The sequence below is a fragment of the Fistularia commersonii genome, chromosome 28, assembly GCF_037954325.1.
Source record: "Fistularia commersonii isolate RoL2024-O1a breed Wild chromosome 28, RoL_Fcom_v1.0, whole genome shotgun sequence".
NCBI classification, from domain to species: Eukaryota; Metazoa; Chordata; class Actinopteri; order Syngnathiformes; family Fistulariidae; genus Fistularia; species Fistularia commersonii.
The window spans coordinates 11,902,614-11,923,813 of record NC_141311.1 but is presented as its reverse complement, the minus strand read 5'-3'; the positions used below and the strand labels follow the sequence as shown (position 1 = coordinate 11,923,813).

Below are 21,200 nucleotides of genomic sequence, written 5' to 3'. Positions count from 1 at the left end.
TATGAGTTATAGCTACAACCTCAGTCCATTGTAATGTGCAATATATATATATGCTATTTGTCTTGCATACACAGCATAAATAATGGTTAAAAACAGAATACTATTTAACAGGATTTTTTTAAAGTTCCATTCTTTTTCCCATTTCCAGCCATTTCAGAAACTGCTATAATTTGCAGATTCCTTAAACATTTTAACCCATGGTCCTGGGTAATATATCACAGATAACAATGATAATAAAAATAATAATAATAATACTAGTAACAACAAAACACAAGTGCATCAATATGGAATTCTGCAGTAAGACCACACACCAACAATACAGATGATTTATCATGACCATGGAATGGTCAACCTGGGCAACTTTCATCAGAAAACCAGAAATCACAGCTGAGGTTCTTTCTCTTGTAAAATAAACACAACAGAATCCAAGAAATGAATTGACATAATGTTTTTGCTGATACATCCATTACAGCTGTAGTAATGTTTGCATCATATTGGACCAAGATTTAAAAAAAAAAAAAAAAAAAAAAAAAAAAAAAAAAAAAAAAAAAGCAATTGTCCATCTTAAAGCAATAAAAAGTAAAATCCACATAAGAGCTCAGACCTCTGCTATGGACTGACTTTGCCCCATACGTCCCTAAATGGGTTGAGGAATAAATATAGTTCAGCTGAGATGACAGAATAAAGTCTTTGTAAACGTTTTTAACATCCAATCAGACACTTGATATATTTCCTATCACTTTGTCAACTTGCTGCATAGTAGAGGTCATTATTACTATTATTACTATTACTATCATTATTAGCATTATCCATCCATCCATCCATCCATCCATCCATCCATCCATCCATCTTCTGACACTTATCCTGTGCTCAGTGTCGTGGGGAATGCTGGAGAAGAGTTGGAATACACCCTGGACTGGTTACCAGTAGATCACAGGGCTACATATAGACACAAACAATGGCCCTTTCCCAGTTACACATCTGGACAATTTTGCCAATTTTCCAATTAACCTTCTGCTTGTTTTGGGACTGTGGGAGGAAGCAGGAGAATCCAGAGGAACTCCATGCAGACACGGGGAGAACATGCAAACTCCACAAACTCCAAACCTGTGGGAATCTAATCGAACGACTATTAATAGGAGTAGTATTGTTATTGTTGTTGTTTGGATTTTTGATTTACCTAATAGGAAAAATATATAAAGGGAGCATTTATGACCTACCCCTGAAATCAGAGATGTAATATCTATATTAATATATTATTCTATGTATTTATTACTGACTACCTGAAAATCTCTTAATAGCATTTAGATTTCAAAGTTTGTAAAGACTGACAAATTTAATTCAGCAGGCAGGCCAGAGTCAAGTAACAATAGTTTATTATAGTTTATACAGAATCAACACAGATCATACACCTAGCATACATCGACGCCCCAAACTTCACCAAAGCTCCATCAAAGACTCAAAAAAGACAGTGCTAAAATATAAAAGTGCATAGTGGCATAACATATGAGAGGATGGCGGCAGGTAGGTGGCTAACTAGGCAAGCAGTAGGACAGGTAGAACCAAACCAATAGGATGTAAAACAAGCTGTAAAACTAAAAGAGATCATCAGAACAAACCATTTCACAAAGTTCGACAAAACCAAAAACATGAAACAGATGTGCTCTTGTGACATATGAATCTGCAATTGTAATGCATGGATAATATATCAAGATATATATTATACAAGCATCTTTGATATACAAGTCCATCTCTATATACATATAGATGCATATTTTTATCTTGTCTTACAAATATATAGAACTAATTTGTTAAACATCACCCTTTATGATTTTTCAAAATGCATTCTGCTTTTGTTTGGCAATGAGACAACTTTTGGGATCATGTACATACTAACAATTCTAGGTTCTAGTTAATTCTAGTTTCCCCATTTCTGTAATACACATTAGTCTGAATCAGGGTACACGGACCTTGAACCATATATGATGGTCCATGAAATACCGGACCGTGGGAACTTTGACATGTTTTCTGTCTGTTGACTGAAAACAACCATTGCTGCAGCAGAGATGGTTAGAACATTTCAAATTATATATATGCTAATTTTTTAGCTGATCTGAGCTGCATGTAGGTCAGTCTAATACGAGCCATATTTTTATTAAGTATTCCTGGATATCCATTATTTGGATTGTACCAAAACCCTTATCTTTTAAGCAAACACATCCGCAAACCATACCATCACAAATATAATACAAAGTATTATTTAAATGTCTGTTCATATGATAAAAAATCTGCCATGGATGTAGCAGGTAAATATCAGGGTCGCTGGAGCCTGTCCCAGCTGTCATTTGGCGAGAAGCGGCGTGCACCCTGGACTGGTCACCAGTCAATGGCGGGGCCACGTATACAGACAAACAATCATTCACTCACTCACACACTCACTCATTCACTCATTCTGGGCAATTATCCCAATTTTTCCAGTTAACCTGCTGCAGTTTTTTGGAATTTTGGAGGAAACTGGAGAACCCAGAGGAGACCCACGCAGACACAGGAAGAACAGCAGGTAAATATAATATTATATTAATTAATGTTTTTTCATATCCAGCTGTATGATACCAAATAAAACCATCCGCTCGTTCTGTACTTTTCTCATTTGAAATCTGAAGGATTTCGAAACCTTTGCAGCTGTTGCAATTGAGCTACTTTAATAAGCTTCTTGTCAAAATAATATATATCAGTACCAAAAGATGTGTCTTTCGTGCTTTGCATACATAAATAAACCAACTGTTAAATCATCTTAAGTCAAACCAATAAAACTGCATGCTCAAAATATGGTCTGCCTTCTGAACATCTTTGTCCTGGTCAGAAAGGTAAAGAAGAGAAACGTGACGGTCACCAGCACATTTTTTAGCGGGTACAACACAGATGTCTTATAGCCAAAGACAACAAGCAGACCTATCCGAATGATGAAGAAAGGAAAATCCTGCAGTGCAACCCCAGCAGGAGACAGCAAGGGACTGTAAGGCACAATGATCATACGAAGAGTAGACAGAAAGGCAAAGATGTAGATTGGGAACACCCAGCCCGAATAGAAGATGGACGGATCTTCTGCAACCCTCAGTAGCTCCGCAGTGTCAAACCAAAAGAGAAAACAGTCGACAAACACCTCCGTTCTTGCATCCCTCCTCCACAGGGAACCCAGATGGCCTGATTGGGATCGGAAGGACTGGGATGAGTAAGGGTAAGGGTAGGCGGCTCTGGGTGCTGACCGGGTGGGTGAGTTCTGCAAGCTGCTGGGGATGCTACCGTTCCTGGCCTCTACTTGACCTTTCTGGGCCTCATTGGTGTCCATCTGTCTTGATATGGTGGCCACTGGTTCCAGTTGGGTGACTACAAGGCCGGGAATGTCAAACTCCAAGTCCAAGCCCTCTGCTGCAAATATCATGATCATACTATTTGTAATATAAGTTGAAAAATAAGTAAATAAGTCAAATTATAGATAAATGTATATGATAACAACAACTCTTGTTCATCTTGGTCTCCTTATTTATTTTTATTGAGTAATGCTACTTCTGGAAAACAAAAACCAGTTGAGATTTGATAAGATCCAGCCAAAAAACAAAAAAGAGCAGCATTGAGTATTTTATTTTGTCATACTTGCAAAAGCACAAATGTGATTTTGAAGGTTCTAATGAGCTGAGAAGCACAGAAACCTGTTAGAAATGTGCTTTAAGCCATAAACAGCAAAATGATGTTATTTACATCTGTGTTTCTAATTTAGAAACATTAAATGTAGACTTAAACATATTTTTTGAGGAATTATAAACACAATAGATTTATCATGTTTTTTGTTTTTTTACCCCCCCTTTAACCTTTTTTTATGGTCAATGGAAGGAAGTACCTCAGGCCACAAATCACTTTTTGGGAAATTCTGCCCGGTGGGATTACATACATATATTAGTTGTGCCCCCCATTATTTTAGCCTTCATGGAATACATTGGGCCTTACAAACACTTAGGGGGGACAAAGATTTTTGTGATGTTTTTTTTGTAATGTATAGGTATTTTTTTTATTTGTTTACTCATCTTATTTTTCTTCGAATCGGTCCAAACTTTGATGTTAATACAGCCTAAATCAAACATTTTACAAAATTTGCAAAAAGTCAGAGTAAGAGGGATTTTATGATTAGTTACTGGACATGAATATTTTTTTAATGACAAGTCTATTTGAGGTTGTGGTGACTGCTAAATCATGTCAGATGCTTGCACAGTTAAAGAACCAAGTTTTATGTCGTGTTGTTGTTTGGGACACATTACAACACAAAACATGGGACTCAATTAAGTCTTTAGGATGGAAATTAAAGTTGCTAGGTTTTTTTTACAAAGATTCAAAGACTGAAAGTGGGGAGTGATGTTCAAGAAATTGAAATGGCTGATATATCTAAGCAGTTGCAGCAGTAAATCTTACTTTGTTCAAGGAGCTTGAACGGTCGTATTCTCTCAACAATATCCACACAGATGAGTGAGAAAAGCACCAAGGAAGTTGGCAACTCAGCAAAATGATCAAACCTTATTCCTGTGTCCACCTGCACCTACAGCACAACCAATAGAAGCATAGGTTAATCATTTACAGCTCAGAAAGAATTCATCCATTTATCATAAATTATGATAGGGGAAGCAGGAAGACACAAGACTTCAACAGCAGTTTATGGAATTTGGACTGCGAAGGATCTTTACTATCACACCTTTTATGAACCTATTTGTTTTTATTGGCTGCTCAGGCTGCATAGATGATTGCTTTCAACACAAGCTAAGGTAAAACAACATTCATTAATAAATAAATATCTACAGTATGTGATCAGGCACAAGTATTTACGGTCTTCTGCGAAAAAGGATTATGGTACGATGGAATATATCAGAGTCAGGGTCAAGTTTGGAGTTTATAGCCAACCTGTTATTTTCAACATGGGCTACTAAACACCACAGCGCATATCTTGTGATGGGGGACATGTTTCCAGTATATGGTTGTCTCACTTTAAGTGGTGCTAAAGTCCTACTTGGCACATGATGAGAAAATATACAGATCAAAACACTGAGGAGATGTAGCTCAACGTTCTTTTTTTTCTCCTCTCTGGCGTAATGTACCGTATCAATCGTTTGTCAGCGAATATTGATAGTGGTCGACACACATTGGTGGGAAATGTGAAATGAGCTTAGAGCACATATGGAATGTTTCCAACAAATAAATATGTTCATGTGTGCAGTGTGTGTGTGTGTGTGTACGTTTGTGTGTCTGTCCCCAAAAAAAAAAAACCCTCACTAACCCAAACTTACTGTTCTGTATATTTCCTGTGCATTGTGTATTTGCAAGTGTATTTGCAGTCCCTATGTCCTCTATTGTAAGTCGCTTAGGATAAAAGCGTCTGCCAAATGTAATGTCATGTAATGTAATGCAATGTTCAAGCACCCTATCAGAACATTACAAACCATCAACAGGTGCTTCCCTGTGACAAGAACAATCAGTCTCAAAAATGATGTTACCTTGGAGCTGGCAATTAAAATACCAAAACACGGTAATGTACACAAGATGACAAACACCAGTGCTGTTGGTCTCCTGAGGAGAAAAAAAAGGAATTTCAGGTTTCAGTTGAGATAGCTTCTGTCTTTGAGGACTGTTTGTTTTTTAATCTTTTTAATCAAGGCTCATCCTTTTCTGAAAGTCCTTTTCCATAACTTTTGTTGCACATGTAGAGCTACAGCCTAAATGATTTAACAGCCAGGACTTGTACCTAAATTATAAAATTTAATAATATTGTGGAAGTTGCTACCACATTATAGTCTTTCATGTCCAAACTGTGAAGGAGGACATTTGACTACTATATGACAACTTTGTATTTGACTACTATATCTATATATTACACCTTTGACTAATCACATAAAGATAAGAAGGATAACAAAGTGGGATGGAAAATAAGCCTTAAAGAAATATAAACAGTTCTTTAGTTGAAATGTATTTTGTTATATTCTGTGTATATATATATATATATATATATATATATATATATATATATATATATATGTATATATACACTGCTCAAAAAAATAAAGGGAACACTTAAAAAACACATCCAAGATCTAAATGAATGAAATATTCTTATGAAATACTTTGCTCTTTACACAGTTGAATGTGCTGACAACAAAATCACACAAAAATGATCAATGGAAATCAATTGTATCAACCCATGGAGGTCTGGATTAGGAATCACACTCAAAATTAAAGTGTAAAAAGAAACTCCAGGCTGATCCAACTTTGATGTAATGTCCTTAAAACAAGTCAAAATGAATCTGTGTTGCTTCCTGAGTGGACACTATGATTTCACAGAAGTGTGATTGACTTGGAGTTACATTGTGTTGTTCAAGTGTTCCCTTTATTTTTTTGAGCAGTATATATATATATAGATAGATCTGTAAGACACTTAATAATAAGACACTTGTCTTGCCACTGTTTTGGAAAGATTCAAAGGGTAATTCAAGAGAGACAATCCACTTGCAAGTTTTTTTCAATAACTTGAAAATGTATCAAATAAGAAGTTTCTTTGGGATTTATTAGAACTTAGTTAATGCTTATAGTGCATCATGTAATGTGTAATTAGAGGAGGGAAGTTATCGAATGTGCTTGTTTTAAAAGGGACATGAAGCCTTTGTGATTTACTAATACAACACTTGCTTCTTAAAGTGTGAAAAAATTTGTATAAAAAACATTGAATAGCATTACAAAGTACACAGTTCAGCATAAACAGCCCAAGATATATTATCCACCCAAAACTAGTAAATGAGATATGTGCTTTACACTGTATTTTGCAAACAGCACTTCAAAATACAATGTTTAATGGAAACATTTAGGTATTTCATTTAAAGGCTGTAGGTGCTAATTTTCGGTATCAAGTCTATTTCATGTTTATAACCAAAAGGATCGAATTTTCTTAATTAGTCTCCCGTTTGTTATTCTCTTATCTATTCAACTGCCGGCTTGCGAGCGACTGTCTTTTATGAATGTGCAACAGGACACACTGATATCTTTAAGGATGATAAGAAATGACCTACTTGTCAGTAGCTGTACTTACCACTGTGTGATCTTTGTGAATCTCCTTCTTCTCAAAATTTGATATTTAAGGGGAACCCACACCAAGAGAGTTACAGAGGTCACATAGGCGACAGAGGCTGCTACCACGAGCAAGTAGGCTGTAAGGTCCTGACCTTTCACTTCATGTATCAGGCTGGCAAACCTCTCCATGATTACCAATATTGTTACACTCAGGGCTGAAAATTGAAGTAGCTCATATAGGACGAGCTTGACTGTCTTCCCCGAGGGCATGATGTTTCTGCTGTGTAGCTTTGACAGTCATCTCCCACAAAAGAAACCAGATGAGGCGTTGGACTCTGTACACTGAGGCTGCTTACATGGCACTTGACATGGTATTGTTTTATTGCTGAGTTAATAAGAACATGCTCCCTTTTATGATTTCACTGTGGAGTAAAACCATCCCATAATTTTATGAGCAAGGAATGCGTTGATAAGTGAAACTAAATTAAATTCTCTGTGTTTCCTGCAGTTATTTGTTTTACTCCCGCACTGTCCAACACCCCATAAACATGCAGAGGGTCTACTGAGCTCCAAACTGTCCCGAAGTGTGAGTGGGAGAATAAACACTTGTATCCGTTGGGCGATGATTGGTAGGTGGTTGGTCCAATCCGCTGGAACTTGTAACAGCACCCCTACACCTTGTTGAGCAAAATATGCAGAATAGATAAATGAATGTATGATTTATGAAAATCTTCTCACAACTCCCATCCAACTGCAATTATCCAAAGTACTTTTTATGTTGAGATTGTTAAATTTACTACAGCTTTTGGTGGAGCAAGAGTAGCTCCGATTAGCTCAATTATGTTTGAGGGGGGTTACAAATAAAAAAGTCCCTGACCTTAATCAAAAACATTTTCAGCAAGAACACATAGCTCTCCATGACAGTTATTAAAAAAGTCCCTTTGAGACAATATGTTATTTCTGGGAATTTTAATCCAATCAAATTCAGCTTCCTAGCAGATTATTTTACTTAAAACAAATATTCTCATTAATATTTGGTCAAGAATGAAAGGTTCATTTCCATTCCAAAAGGAAAGGCCAGAGAGAACAGCTGTGGAGATCTCCCTGTGGTGTAAATACATAGCAGCATGTTAATGACAACAGAAGTGGCTATAGACGGATGCAGAATGTGAGAAAGTCTGGGTGGAGGTGGGTTGCAGGTGTAGGTAAACAAAAGGGACTTGAACAAGATGCTACAAATGAGATTTCCTAATGGAGCACAAGGGTATGAATAAGCTGAGCTTATTAGAAGTACCGTTAGTTAATGGGGAGATGATAGGGATGGCGCAGGAGGTTGCGCGCCTTTGGAACTGAACGTTCCTGGTTCCTCCTGGTGTGTCAAAGGTTTGTTGAGCGAGACACTGAATCCCTAAAGGGTGGACGGCAGCCTACTGCTTATGGTTCATCCAGAGAACGAATTTCCCCATGGGGAATTAATAAGGAATAAATTATTGTATTTGGCCAGGAAGGTAAATTTCTTGCACTTCTCTATTTTATCCCCTCCAACAAATAGCGTAAAAAAAGAAATAGAATATAGAGCAGAATAAATTGGTATTTGTGTTTTTCTGTGCATTTGGCCGGGTTTATTGTGAATACTAATTAAGTATGGTTAAAAAATACATACAAACAGCTGGGTACAAGTTTAGACTTTTACAGTAATTGTGTTGGTTGAAAACAGGTAGCTTTTCTATCCTGTTTGATAGTTTCATCCAAGGTGCAGATTGTGGTTCAACAAGATATTTCAACAAGATTCAACTAAAGTAATCTTTTGGTCCCACTGTCTCTAATATTTACAGGCCTTTCATTGAATATAGATTGATGTCACTTTTATGTAGCATGTATTTCAAGGAAGCAAAACAGAATTTGTTTCCGCTAAAACTGTTTTCATAGTTTTTAGGATTCGGTGTTAAGATACCATGATTAGGTAATAATTTTGTTGTGAAAGTGGGAAAAATAGATGAAATAACATATAGTCTTTCTGCAGTCCAGTTTTAACACGCCTTTCTCAAAGATCTTTAACAAGAATACAGAACATCAGCTTCTGAGAACTATGAGTATTGAAAACTGCTTTCATCGCCTATCATTGTGTGAATGAAGTGTATACTGACAAGTGTCCAGTATCCAAAATGTTTACGTTATCTCGTTAACAAAGCTCTGAGGAAGGAGTTTGAAATCATCAGTTTCACATTACCATTTCAGCCTACAGTACATGAAACAAATATGAAACACAGAATGAACTGTTCATATTCTTATTTAAAGGATTTAAATATACAACTAAGACCGGCAGAATATCATATCCCGCTCTTCTCAGAATACATACATTCTACATAACTTCTCAATTTAAAATAGCATAACAATAATCAAAACATAAATTAAAATGCACTACAAATACATATTCATTTATAACACTGACTTAGAAGATCCTTTTAAAACAGTGGGGACACTTTGAAACCATATTTGTAATATGAGCCTGTTAGCACAGCCCCAGACTGGACACAGAGCATGTACAACAACAATGATCCAGAATGGGTTATTTTGGAAAGAGAAAAAAAAAAGAAAAAGAAAAAAACATCTTGTTCTTATATTTCTGCAGTTTGTAATCATATTTGTTCTCTTTGGCTTTTGCACCTTTGACATACAAGGGACACAATGACTAGAGGGTTCACCTTTTTGGCTAAAACAAAGGGTGCTGTGCTAAGGGGCCAGGTGCCTCAGAGGGTTAGAATGGTCATCCTCAGAACCGAACATTCCTGGTTCGATTCCCACACTCCTCCAAGCCTGCCGAAGTGCTGCCGAGCAAGACAATGAACCCCTAACCAAGCCGCTGAGTGGCAACCAACTGCTCATGGTTCATTCGTGATGGGTTATATGCAGAGAAATAATTTCCTGCAAGTGATTTATAAAGTATGAAAAAAGAAAAAAAACACATACAGCCCACTCCTGTGGACTTCACAACTTGGTCATTACAGTTTTGCAAGAGGAATGTGCATGCTTTTATTCCTCATTTCCTTTTCCTCCAAAAGGTGGCTTTAGTGTTCAGTACTTCAGAGTTCAAACAAATACAGAATGTATACACTCAGTAAGTTGAGCAAGTCCTTGCTCTGATTATTTTCTTCAGTTAAGTGTTAGAAGTTAACCCCCTTATCATGAGAATAGCAATGCAGTAACTTCAGCAATGAGGGGGCTGTAGTATATAGTTTCTATGGTTTCTTTCCCTCATAGTTAGTGAAGAAAGATTATTGTGACAGTGTTGATATAAAGCAGGGCTGGGCAAACTTTTTGGCTCAGAGGCCGTATTGACTTAAAATTTGACGGACGGGCCAGGTCACCACAAGATCCGATATAAAGAAAATGCATTTGTTAACAGTACATTTAAGACTCGTCTGACATTTGCTTTGCAAATAAAACCAGATTGGTTTTGAAGGCTCTGACGTTTGCTTGCATTACATGCTCAAACCAGTTTTCCCTTGTAGCTTCACATCCAGCTCATTCATGTGTGTCAGTATGTACACAGTGAAGGCTAAATCACAAAGCCAATCTGTGTCAATCAGCTCAGGAAAATTCTGAAGTGTACTCAAGTAGCTCCAAAAATTTAATGATCTCCTGTTTGAGCTCTCGTATTCATTGATCCAATCATTCACATCAAGTATGAATTCAGCACCAATCTTGAGTAGTTATAAGTTACAATTGTTTTCTTAGTACTTTTTCCATCAGCCAGTGATTAGAATAGAAGCAACATAGACTTAGTTGCCAATTTATCAAATGCATCTAAATGAACCTGAAGCCGAATAACATTTAGTGTACACTGGACCAATCTAATGATTTTAGTGATTGTTTTGTAAATGAGTAGTATATTCATATTAAAATCCTATAATATTCACAAATTGTTGTTTTATACAGCAGATTTATATAGATGTACCTAATCAATAAAATGAGTGCTGTCATGTCTCAATAATGCAAACTGAAAATTCTAAAATTATTATCACATTGAGGTTTGGAAGTGACCTGTCAAGGAAGAGTTCCAGAACACTGACAAAATGTGAAGTTGCAGCCAAAAGATCCCCCATGTCTCTACTACAAAAACACTTAAAGACACAGAGGAGAAAAAATAAAGCGAAGGAATACGATGAATGAACAGGAGCCATTTTTAGATCATCAAACCCTTATGATCACTTCTAAACCTGGAATGACATGTGTAACTTGATATTGTAGTATATTGCCAGATATTTGTTAGTCTACTTGATTTGTTTGTTGTTCTTTTTATTTATCTGTTTTTCAACGATAATATTATAAAACGGAGGATAACAATAAGCTCAAGTCGCCCTATAGCAGGGCCTTCTCTGAGTAGGGGGCCTGTGTGGCATCTGATGAAGGTGCTATGCTCTGGCCAGAGGGGGCACTGTAGTTTGGCGTCTGTGTCATGCCTGCTGGATTCGTGTGCGGCGCAGGGCCGGGAGCAGTGGCTGGGTTCTGGTAGGAGTGAACGTCTGCTGGTGCCATGCTGCCAGGAACAGCAGTGTAGACTGGCGGCTGGCTCATGTACATGTGAACATCACTGCGGAAAAGAATGTGTGTAGTGGTAAAATTCTTTAGTATTACATTTCAATACAATGAATAATTCACTGTCACATAACACAAAATAGCGGAGTGGTACAAAATGATGGATGTTGTAATTGGAGCTGCTAGGCAGGAGGTATATATACACACATATGTACATATATATATACATATGTGTGTATATATACACACACACACATATATATGTGCGTGTACATATACTTTGGTCTTCCTCTAGACATGCCTGGCAGCTCCAATTCCAGCATCCACCTACGAGTATATTCAACACGCACGCACACACGCACGCACGCACGCACGCACGCACGCACGCACGCACGCACGCACGCACGCACGCACACACACACACAACTTGGGACAGATTTTTCTCCTAAGTAAGCACGCTGAGAAGAATGATGGAACTGTCAAGTGGAAAAGGTTATGTGAGATAACTATCAACTGGATCATGTCACTTTTCAGTTATGGAGAAACATGAGGACAGTTAGTACATTAAACTCACGTGGGTGCTGGCTGGCCTGGCATTTGGGTTCCTGCTTGAATCTGCTCCAACGGCACACTGTAACCCTGCACCCGAGTTCCACTCATTGTATATGACCCTGATGCAGGTGGACCGGGGTAGACCTATTGTCAAACATGAAAGCCAAACACAGTCCTTTAAAAGTTCAACTGCTACCATGTAATTGAACGATACATAAGATATTAAAATCAATAAAAGCTCTGACACATATTTGTGTGTCTCTGAAAGGGGTTAATATAAATAAAAGTCAAAACATCACAGCTTTGGCAAATCACAATTATATTATCCATAAGCAAATGTAAACCGTGAAAGTAGCTTCAGAAATAACTGTCCCTTCTAGCAAGGCGGCAATTCATCGCTTAGCAAAAAGTTTGTATTATAACGTTTCCATTTTTTCTCTTAGCACCAACCCACAAAGACTATTGGGTTATACACCATCAGGTACTTATGAAATCTCAACTTTACCGTTTGTAGTGTACTGGCCGGCTGCTGCATGTAATACTGCTGGCTCTGCAACTTGGCATACATAGCGTAGACTGGATCCTCATTCATCAGCTTGGCATACAAAGACAGAGCTTCCATCACCTTAACATTAAGCTCTGAAAGCTCTGAGTGCTTCCTGATGATATATCATACATAAATATTAATATGATTAGAATACTTCTATTATACACAGCAATCAATTAAGATTTGAATCAAAAAACATTTGCTTTTCACATCATTTAATTTCTCAGTTTTCCTAATTGTATAACATTGTTCTTTCCTGTGATAAACACCAGATATACCTGTCTATATCCTCCAACTTCTGGTCAATCAAGGGTCCCATTTGATTGCAGGCACCTGGTTTTCAAAAATAAAATAAAATAAACACAACATTTTAATGAGATCTCTATTTATCAGTGGTCTACTAATTAACAATAGTTTAGATTTGTGTATTTCATAAATTGACCAGTTTACCTTCCAATTGCAGCAACTCAACACTGTCTGACTGGTTATCTGTGGGATCTGCACTCTGAATCATTTGCAGGAGGTGATCCATTTTGTCCTGAGCATAGCAATAGAAAAAATGGAAGTCTTTAAATACATAGGACAAACTTTAGTCCAGTCCAAATAAAGGCAATTGTATGAATTTTAGTTTGTCTCTCATATGTTGAGCAGATGACCTATCTTGTGTTGTAATGATGTTGAACAAATGTGGTGGAGACACAGTTAGGAACATACCTCATCTATATAAACAGGTTCTTGCTCAGGCTCAATGGTCTCTACCTGGATTTCTTCACTGAACTGTACAGACTTCTTCTCTGTCTTCACTGAAGATTTCCCATTAACAACAAATGTGACACAAGCAAAGCATCACAACAGTCACAGAACTGGTAAATTCCTAAGCAGACACTTTTAGTTCAGTAAAAACACCAATGATCAGCACAATATCAGCCAAAAAAAGAAATATATACTGAAAGCTGGCAAGGATTTTACAAAATAGAAGAGTCTAGCATGACAAGAGCAGCCCCAGCCTTTGACTGCTGCTTAAATCGTCTGACTCAGAGGAATGGTTTGTCAAGGTAGAGACTTTTTGTTCATAGATTGCCATGGCCAGAAGCCTACGCTACTTTACTACATGTAAGCAGCACTGTGGAAGACAAAATGTAGATTACAGCTAAAACAAGCAACTAGGAATTTAAAGCCATTAGGACAGTGTTTAGTGGTAAGGACCTTTTCTTAAATGTCTTCTCAATTTTCACATCTAAATCACCCCGCTTATCAGTAGAAAGTGCATGTCTAAGGCATTAAACAGTGCTAAATTTATATATCAGACAACTGCACTTGTCCCATATTTATAAGTAATTTTTTTAAACAGCATTGCTGAAATATTAGTATGACTAACAAGTGAAAACAGGAACTGCGCTGGGGCCATAAACACTGTTGGAATTAAAGACAAGTGTGTGACAAAAACAAAACCGATGAGGCATTCTATGCGCAAGAGAGATTACAGAAAAGCTTTCAATTGTCTTATAAGGACAATGTGGATTTTATTCCAGAACATTCAGTTTGTTCTATACACTGACAAAGTTACATTTAAAAAAGGAATATATCCAGACATTCTTTACTTCTGAAAGCAAACATCGCTTTGGTTCTACACAGAATTTTTTAGGCAGTAATGTTCTGGAAACAGTAAATTGAAAAAATATGAAAAACAAAAGGGCTTGATGTTTACTAGATCTGTTATGTGTAAACTGTACTTCAAAATCAATAAAATGATCTAACTAATTCACTAATGGATTATAGCCAAAGTGCAGAGCAAATATATCACAAGTGGATAAACATATACTCACTCATTTCAGGCTCTGCAGTGAGGTCAGCAGTGACAAAGTTAGAAGGGAAAAGGCCCATGCCCTGATAGGTTTCACCTTTCCACCAGTTAGGGTCACTGAAATTCAAAAGACCGCCCGTCATGAGTTGAATTTGCTGACATTTAGACAAGTCTGAAGACAGATCATTAAGACTGTGCTGCTATTCAATCAGAACGCAATAAAGATTCTTAAAGAAATATTTTCAAATTAAGGAGAAATTATGTCAATTTAGAATCATGAGCTATTCAACAAGCAGTCCGAGTAAATGTGTCACTCTTGACTCATTTACAATTTGGATATCACCATCTTGAGGTAAAGGTATTTGGATAAGACGACGCAGGTGGAAGGAAGTCAGGGGGACATGTGACATGACAAATCGACGACCATGTAGAAGCTGAGGCCTAAAACATACATGGAATGTTTTCTTTTGGTATAAAATAAGTTTCTTTTCTCTTACGTTGGCAGAGTCAATACTCTGCTGCTTTACAACGAACAGTTATATAAAAGACTCAAAACCTCCCTAATCAAAATGATCTCGCTTGTGAAAACTTGTTGTTATTAATGTTAATATTGGTCAGTGTTTGCCTGTCTTCCTCAGCCGCAGGGAATCTTCAATCTTTGTAGTTACAGTTTACAGTTAACAGTTAGGACAATTCATATTTCATTATATTTCTTATTCTTCCTCCTTTCTACTATTATCTATTACTGTTTTTTACTTGAAAATCTGGCACAACAATTTCCTTTGAGATAAATAAAGTTGTTCTCATCTCATCTCATCTCATCTCATCTATAAAAGGGCTCAGGGGGTTAGAGTAGCCAACCTCAGAACCGAACATTTCCAGTTCGATTCTTGCGCTCCTCAAAGCCTGTCAAAGTGTTGTTGAGCAAGACACTGAACTCCTAACAGCTCCCCTGGCTCATCAAGGATGGTTTACAGGCAATGGAGAAATTATTTCCCGCAAGGTACTACTAAAAGCATAATTATTAAAAAGAAGAGATTACCTATCATCAAGGATAGTGATGATTTCGCCTGACTTGAAAGTAAGCTCATTATCCTCAGCAGCCTCAAAATCGTAGATAGCCCGGACCTTTCTGCCATCTGACTTGTGTGAGGACAGTAGGCTAGAGGTGCTGGGGTAGAGACTTGATAGTGAGGTCTGGGGCTGCTGACGCTGGTCCTTCAAAGACAGTTCAATAGCTGGAAACAAAGGACAAAAAAGCAAGACTGTATGTGACCTTAAAATTTTTAAACAGTACAGTAATAGATGTTTTTGTGTGTTACAAATGCAGAATTACAAGGACAACTGGACATTTGAAAGAAAACACCTTTATCAATGTTATTCACAACTGTTATTTCCCGTACCAAAACTTATTTACCTTTAGCCAAATCTTCTTCTTCTCTTTTGTTCGTTGAGGTAGCGGGATCCTTTGCCACTAAGGCAGGACTTGCTTTTGCTTGTTCTGCAGCCTGTAATGTGGTTGTAATCTTAAATTTACAAGGGTAATGATAAGTCTTTTATCTGAAAAATAACTTATCAAATTCAAAACATTTTGTAAGATACATATTCTAGACTCTTGCCTTTTTCCTAGCCATCATTTGGCCTGTTTGTCTATAATGACATGGTAGAATCCAAAGGACCAATAAGATGCATTAAATAACACACAAGTTAAAAACTAGAAAAACTGTTCTTTCATAATTAATTGGGTTTATATTGATCTTCTGTGAGACTTTACGGTATACATGTTGTGACATCATTCAACACCGAAATGTTATGCAATCACTGCCAAGGCTGTAATCTGTTGTGACATCACAGTATATGCTGTGCTTCTGACACTTCATAATCTGTGTGGGGACCTGTGTAAGCACATTCCTATTCACTCATTAAATGCCACACAACTTAAAAGTTACAGGAGGAAGCAGGTAGAAGTTTGAAGTCACATAAAATTGAAAGAAACACTTTTTTGAATGGACTTGTTCTTCGCTTTAGAGTAATGCCTTGTTGGTTTGGTCTAAGTGTGCTTCCCATTTCTGACTTGACCCCCCATCAAATAGTATGAACTGCCATATCTTGGCACATAATATCTTTTCCTGTGAGACTGCAAGTGGTCTTACTTTCCCTATGTGACTTCACAGCTTTGCCTTACAATAGCCCTGATAACTGCTACTATATGTATGCATTTCACAGATGATATTCATGATTCTGTCCCAACTGCCATGATAATAGCTCACAGGGGCAACATCTTTGCCCATAATCCCTACATTTTACAGCTTTTCCTTTGTGATGTCACGGCGTTCTTCCCCTATGTGACGTCACACCTTTACCTATTTAAAGTCTATTGATGTATGCCATCACACATATACATAACAGAAATTATTATGGCACAGCTGCAAAGGAAAGGAAGAAAAAGAAGGCTTCATCTCTCTTTCTTTATTCCACAGACATGCAGGCAAGTCTCTTTCAACTTAGTTTTTAATGAAAAAGTAAAATACCTATCTAATTACTTGCGTAAAAAATGCTGTTTTTTTAATGAAAAAGTAAAATAACTATCTAATTACTTGCGTAAAAAATGCTGTTTTGCAGACTACTTTGTATGACACACGTATCAATAACAAACTTGTACCCCCACGCATATTGTGTATTACAGTTTAGCATGTAGTTTTTCATTATTCTATTTATGTTTAGCCAAGGGACAATTTTGTTTTAAATACCCATTAACTGACAATAAAGCCATCTCTGGCCTTTAGTTCAATTAAATGGTCCCACAATTAGCAGCTCTTTTTTTAAATCAAGACAGTTAGGAAGAAACGCTCTAAGCCGCCACTTTTTATGGATGCCTCTGGCTGAGTCTCAACAAAACTTCATTATTACTCGCAAATGATGATAAAAACTCTCTAGCCTTTATTAATTAGACCATGTTCGCAAATTAACCTTGAAACAGGCAGAACTAGGTTATCAAACATTGCAAAGTTAGCAGTGCTTGCAAACCTACCTGCGACCCCACAGCAGGGAAAGTGACACCCTGCTCACGCAGATTTTTTATCATGGCTGATATCAAACTTAGCTGTGGATCATTGCGAAAATCCTCTGCCCACTCCACCATCAGGGCCTTCAACTTTTCACACACTTTAGGATGTCCCTTAAAACAAAACATATTCAAAACACGGCAGATGGCAGCAGCCTAGATTGAGGGTACCAAGAATAATTAACAGGATTTATCTTTGTTGCACAGTGACTGTAAAAATTACTAACCTTGTTTAAAACATTACTAACTTCACTGGCAAATTCTCTGGAGCACACCTCCAAGTGGAAAATCTTCCCGCAATTTGAAACACAAGCTCCAAGGAGCTGTTGGGAAAAATAGCAGTGGCAAATACTCATCTACTTAATGTAAATACACATTTATGTCAAACATGATTTTGTATGTTGTGCACTCACAGTCAAGGCCTGCATGGCTACGTGAGGATCTTTGTGGTTCACTCTTCTCATTATTGAGCGGAGACATTCTTTAGGCCTGCACCAGATTAAAAGTTTGTGAATTCTTTCAGCTTTAAAAAGTAATCCATCCACATGAAATAAATGATTTAACCTTGAAATTTTCTGGATGAGAATTACAGTATCAGAGACTTTAAATTTCTATGAGCTAGAAAAATGATTTTCCTGTGTTTGATCTCAAAAAACATTTTAATTTAAAACTTAAAAGAAGAAAACAAGTACCAGGCTCTGTATGAGGAACAGTAACATACCCAGTACGAGACTGTCCTATTTTATCACATATATCCAGAATGAGGCCCCAGTCCTCAGCTGTGTTCATCTCACTGGTTGCTTTCTCTAGGGAAAAAAAAAAAAATCACAACATTTGTGGTGAGAAGTACGGTTAAATCTTCCAAAAGTGTGTTATTTCACAGAGGCAGTTAGGTTCTTCCTTGGATGAACGTAAACGTATTTCAGGAACGTTGTGAATATATTAATTCCATCACTAACAAATATATATAGATAAAAGGCATCTAAAGGGAAAAATCTCAATACCATTCTGGTAAGGCTAATGACAATGAGTTTCAGCTGACTGAGTTGACTCGTCTATACTTTTTAAAGCAGGTCAGGAAAATAACCTGGCCTCTTTGTATTTGTTGCAAAGGCTTGTGTGCTATGATAATGGATTAATAAAAAGCCAATTCCAAGCTGAACAATTAAGGGGTTTTATAGTATTTTTTTGAAGTTGAATGAATAATTTCTTTAGCTGCCTTAAAACTATGGGGGTAAAACGGTTGTACCATTAATTACTTCTCTGACAAAAAAAAAATTGGTTTTTGACAGGTATCTAAAAAAACATCACCTTATTGATGACCTACACATTATAACAGTGGTGCTATAACAATTCACCTTTGAGATTATATTGCCCAAGTTGATGCGATATGAATTGTACAGGTGTTGTTTATACTCATCCCACTTTACTAGACACAAAAACTGGCGAATCAGTCACGATGTTGTTTTATCTCCAAAGTAGGAATAGAAGCTAAAATATTGGGCTAAATGACGTAAAGATATTGAGAATGAAACAAGTAGGCCTTCGCGATGGGATGTTTGAATGCGCAGTAGAACAGCAACTCAATACACTTCGCTACTACAAGCCCTGTGGCCCCAGTGTTTTTATGTGTTTGTGTACTCTTGGCTTGCCCCAGTTAATTGCACAAGCTAATGTAGAGGTTAACCACTACATACAAAAGGAAACAGGAATGACAGTCTGCCATTGAGTTCCCAGCCTCTACCGCAACCTCTTGTTAACCGTAACCGTCAGATGCAACGGTTCGCTTCTACAGAATAGCGAGCCAATTTCAGATGGGATGCAATCTGCAAAGAATGAGAGGGGGAGCGAGTAAGCTAGCAATTACTATTAGCGAGTGACAACACAACAGTAGACTGCAAGCTCAATGAACATGTTCGCAGTCAAGAAAGCAGTTGAAATATATTTCATTTATGTACAACAAAACACGTATAAGTAACGTTGACGTTTTATTTACCACTCTCGTTAAACGAGAACAAACCTTAGAAGTATGTTATGGTATTAGTGGCTGTTGCTAGCTGTTTGCGGGCTAGCTAGTTAGCCATTTCCTCCGTCGAGCGAGCCAAGCTAAATTGCACATTCCTTTTAACAGGTAAACAGCAATTAAACATTTGTTATAAGGATCGGAGACAGTTCACGCTTTCTACCCTGTATAAAAAAGAATGGTGAGTCGGTCATGTTAGCATGACAAAATCACGGGCTTACATTGCATATTTAGCTGCGTACATTAGGCAGGCATAACAAAAACAAAGCTGTGAGAGAACAGTGACTTCAGCTAGCCTGTTCTGCCTACTCACCAACATCTTGGTCAAATGGGTTGGTCGTGAAGAGTGGCATTGCTGATGTTCTAAAACAGATTTCGCCTGATATGTACCTTACTCGTAGTTTACTTCATAGAATCTGATGCATAGTAACGACAAATTGACCAACGTAAACTGTGGAGACTCGATTCCAGTTTACTCAAATCACTCGTTTGCCAGACAGAATCAAGAGGGGCATGCTGGGTAATTGAAGCGGGCTGTTAGTCCTGAAATAAACCGCTTTCTTTAGACAAGGAAGCCTTAAACGCTCATCTATAAAATGTATTATAAATATTCCATTACTTAACTATATGTAGAATTACCCATGAGAGGCAAACTACCATTAGCGAAAAAAATAGCTTGTCATCGTCAGGTGGTAGTGATCATGTGACGTTTCCTCGACGCACTGATGACAACAATCCAAAGAACTCGTGACATGGCCATCGGAGCTGCTTAAAATGAGTTTGATATTACCTAGAAATTGTCCAAGATTGCAAGATAAACCTCTCTGATGCTACTGAAATATTTTAAGAATTACTTTTGTCAAATATCAGATAATGTAGTCTGACAAAAATTTAAATGTACATTATTTATGTTCTTTATTACCATTGTAATAACCGTCTGATTGCGCGAGATAGGGTTTTAGTCAGACGATTGTCTTCAGTTGTTAGGTAATCTATTTTTTTTTTTCAATTGTAACCTATGGCCTTTGAACTTGAACAAGCCTATAAAGGGTATACTGTTTCAGGTCTGTGGAGGTTCTCAGTCATCTAGCAATTGCTTTTTATGCATATGGAAGAGATGCTTTGCAGAACCTAGGTCAAGGGGGTTGCTGTTGTAATGGGGGCGTTGTTGGGTGGGAACAAAGTAACTTCGGGGAATTTACCTGGATTAACTTTTGAGAAGGTGTGGCCAAATTTTCCGAACATGAAACAAACGATAGAAACCCATTGGATTGCATGGACTGAAGCTCAGTTGATAATTACCGGGTCTGGTTCCAGTAGTAGATCTTTCCAGTTGGTTTAGAGGATGCAGATAAGCCTGGTCTGTTAATCTGTCCTGGGATGGGTCCCAGTTGGGCGTTGTATGAGGGTGATAGGTTGTGCTTAAGGGCCCCCTCTTCTGTTCAGAGACATTTTTTCCAGTTTGACCTGGTGGCTATATATGGAAAATACCCCAGTCAATTCTAGTTAGAGAAGCCTCTCAGATGAGAGGTGAGACATCTTCGGGGGAAGATAATCAAGTCCAGTCACG

The 21,200-nt window shown here is 37.4% G+C and overlaps 2 protein-coding genes across 2 annotated transcripts; both read right to left on the bottom strand.

Annotated features, from left to right (window-relative positions):
* Positions 1-2,821: 2,821 nt before the first annotated feature.
* Positions 2,822-7,371, bottom strand: tmem236 (transmembrane protein 236). Its single transcript, XM_086176188.1, has 4 exons — positions 7,121-7,371; positions 5,538-5,610; positions 4,465-4,588; positions 2,822-3,429 (listed from the first exon to the last, which is right to left on the bottom strand). The coding sequence occupies exons 1-4, from the start codon at positions 7,369-7,371 to the stop codon at positions 2,822-2,824; spliced, it is 1,056 nt and encodes a 351-aa protein (XP_086032314.1).
* A 687-nt stretch (positions 7,372-8,058) lies between these two features.
* Positions 8,059-20,304, bottom strand: stam (signal transducing adaptor molecule (SH3 domain and ITAM motif) 1). Its single transcript, XM_086176458.1, has 14 exons — positions 19,944-20,304; positions 18,329-18,413; positions 18,021-18,096; positions 17,835-17,930; positions 17,575-17,721; positions 15,961-16,051; positions 15,586-15,781; positions 14,566-14,660; positions 13,454-13,542; positions 13,190-13,277; positions 13,018-13,072; positions 12,698-12,851; positions 12,215-12,336; positions 8,059-11,695 (listed from the first exon to the last, which is right to left on the bottom strand). The coding sequence occupies exons 1-14, from the start codon at positions 19,981-19,983 to the stop codon at positions 11,464-11,466; spliced, it is 1,566 nt and encodes a 521-aa protein (XP_086032584.1). The 5' UTR covers positions 19,984-20,304; the 3' UTR covers positions 8,059-11,463.
* Positions 20,305-21,200: the final 896 nt, after the last annotated feature.

What these genes read in the sequence shown, in the direction of transcription:
- stam (XM_086176458.1), bottom strand. Translation starts at nt 19,983, where the DNA reads ATGCCACTCTTCACGACCAACCCATTTGACCAAGATGTTG. An exon ending in AGAAGAAGATTTGGCTAAAG is followed by an intron (nt 15,782 to 15,960) that starts GTAAATAAGTTT and finishes CTTTGTTTCCAG; the next exon opens with CTATTGAACTGTCTTTGAAG. An exon ending in CGGCCAGTACACTACAAACG is followed by an intron (nt 12,337 to 12,697) that starts GTAAAGTTGAGA and finishes GTTTGACAATAG; the next exon opens with GTCTACCCCGGTCCACCTGC.
- tmem236 (XM_086176188.1), bottom strand. Translation starts at nt 7,371, where the DNA reads ATGCCCTCGGGGAAGACAGTCAAGCTCGTCCTATATGAGCTACTTCAA. An exon ending in TTCACAAAGATCACACAGTG is followed by an intron (nt 5,611 to 7,120) that starts GTAAGTACAGCT and finishes TTTTCTCCTCAG; the next exon opens with GAGACCAACAGCACTGGTGT. An exon ending in GTTCAAGCTCCTTGAACAAA is followed by an intron (nt 3,430 to 4,464) that starts GTAAGATTTACT and finishes TGATATTTGCAG; the next exon opens with CAGAGGGCTTGGACTTGGAG.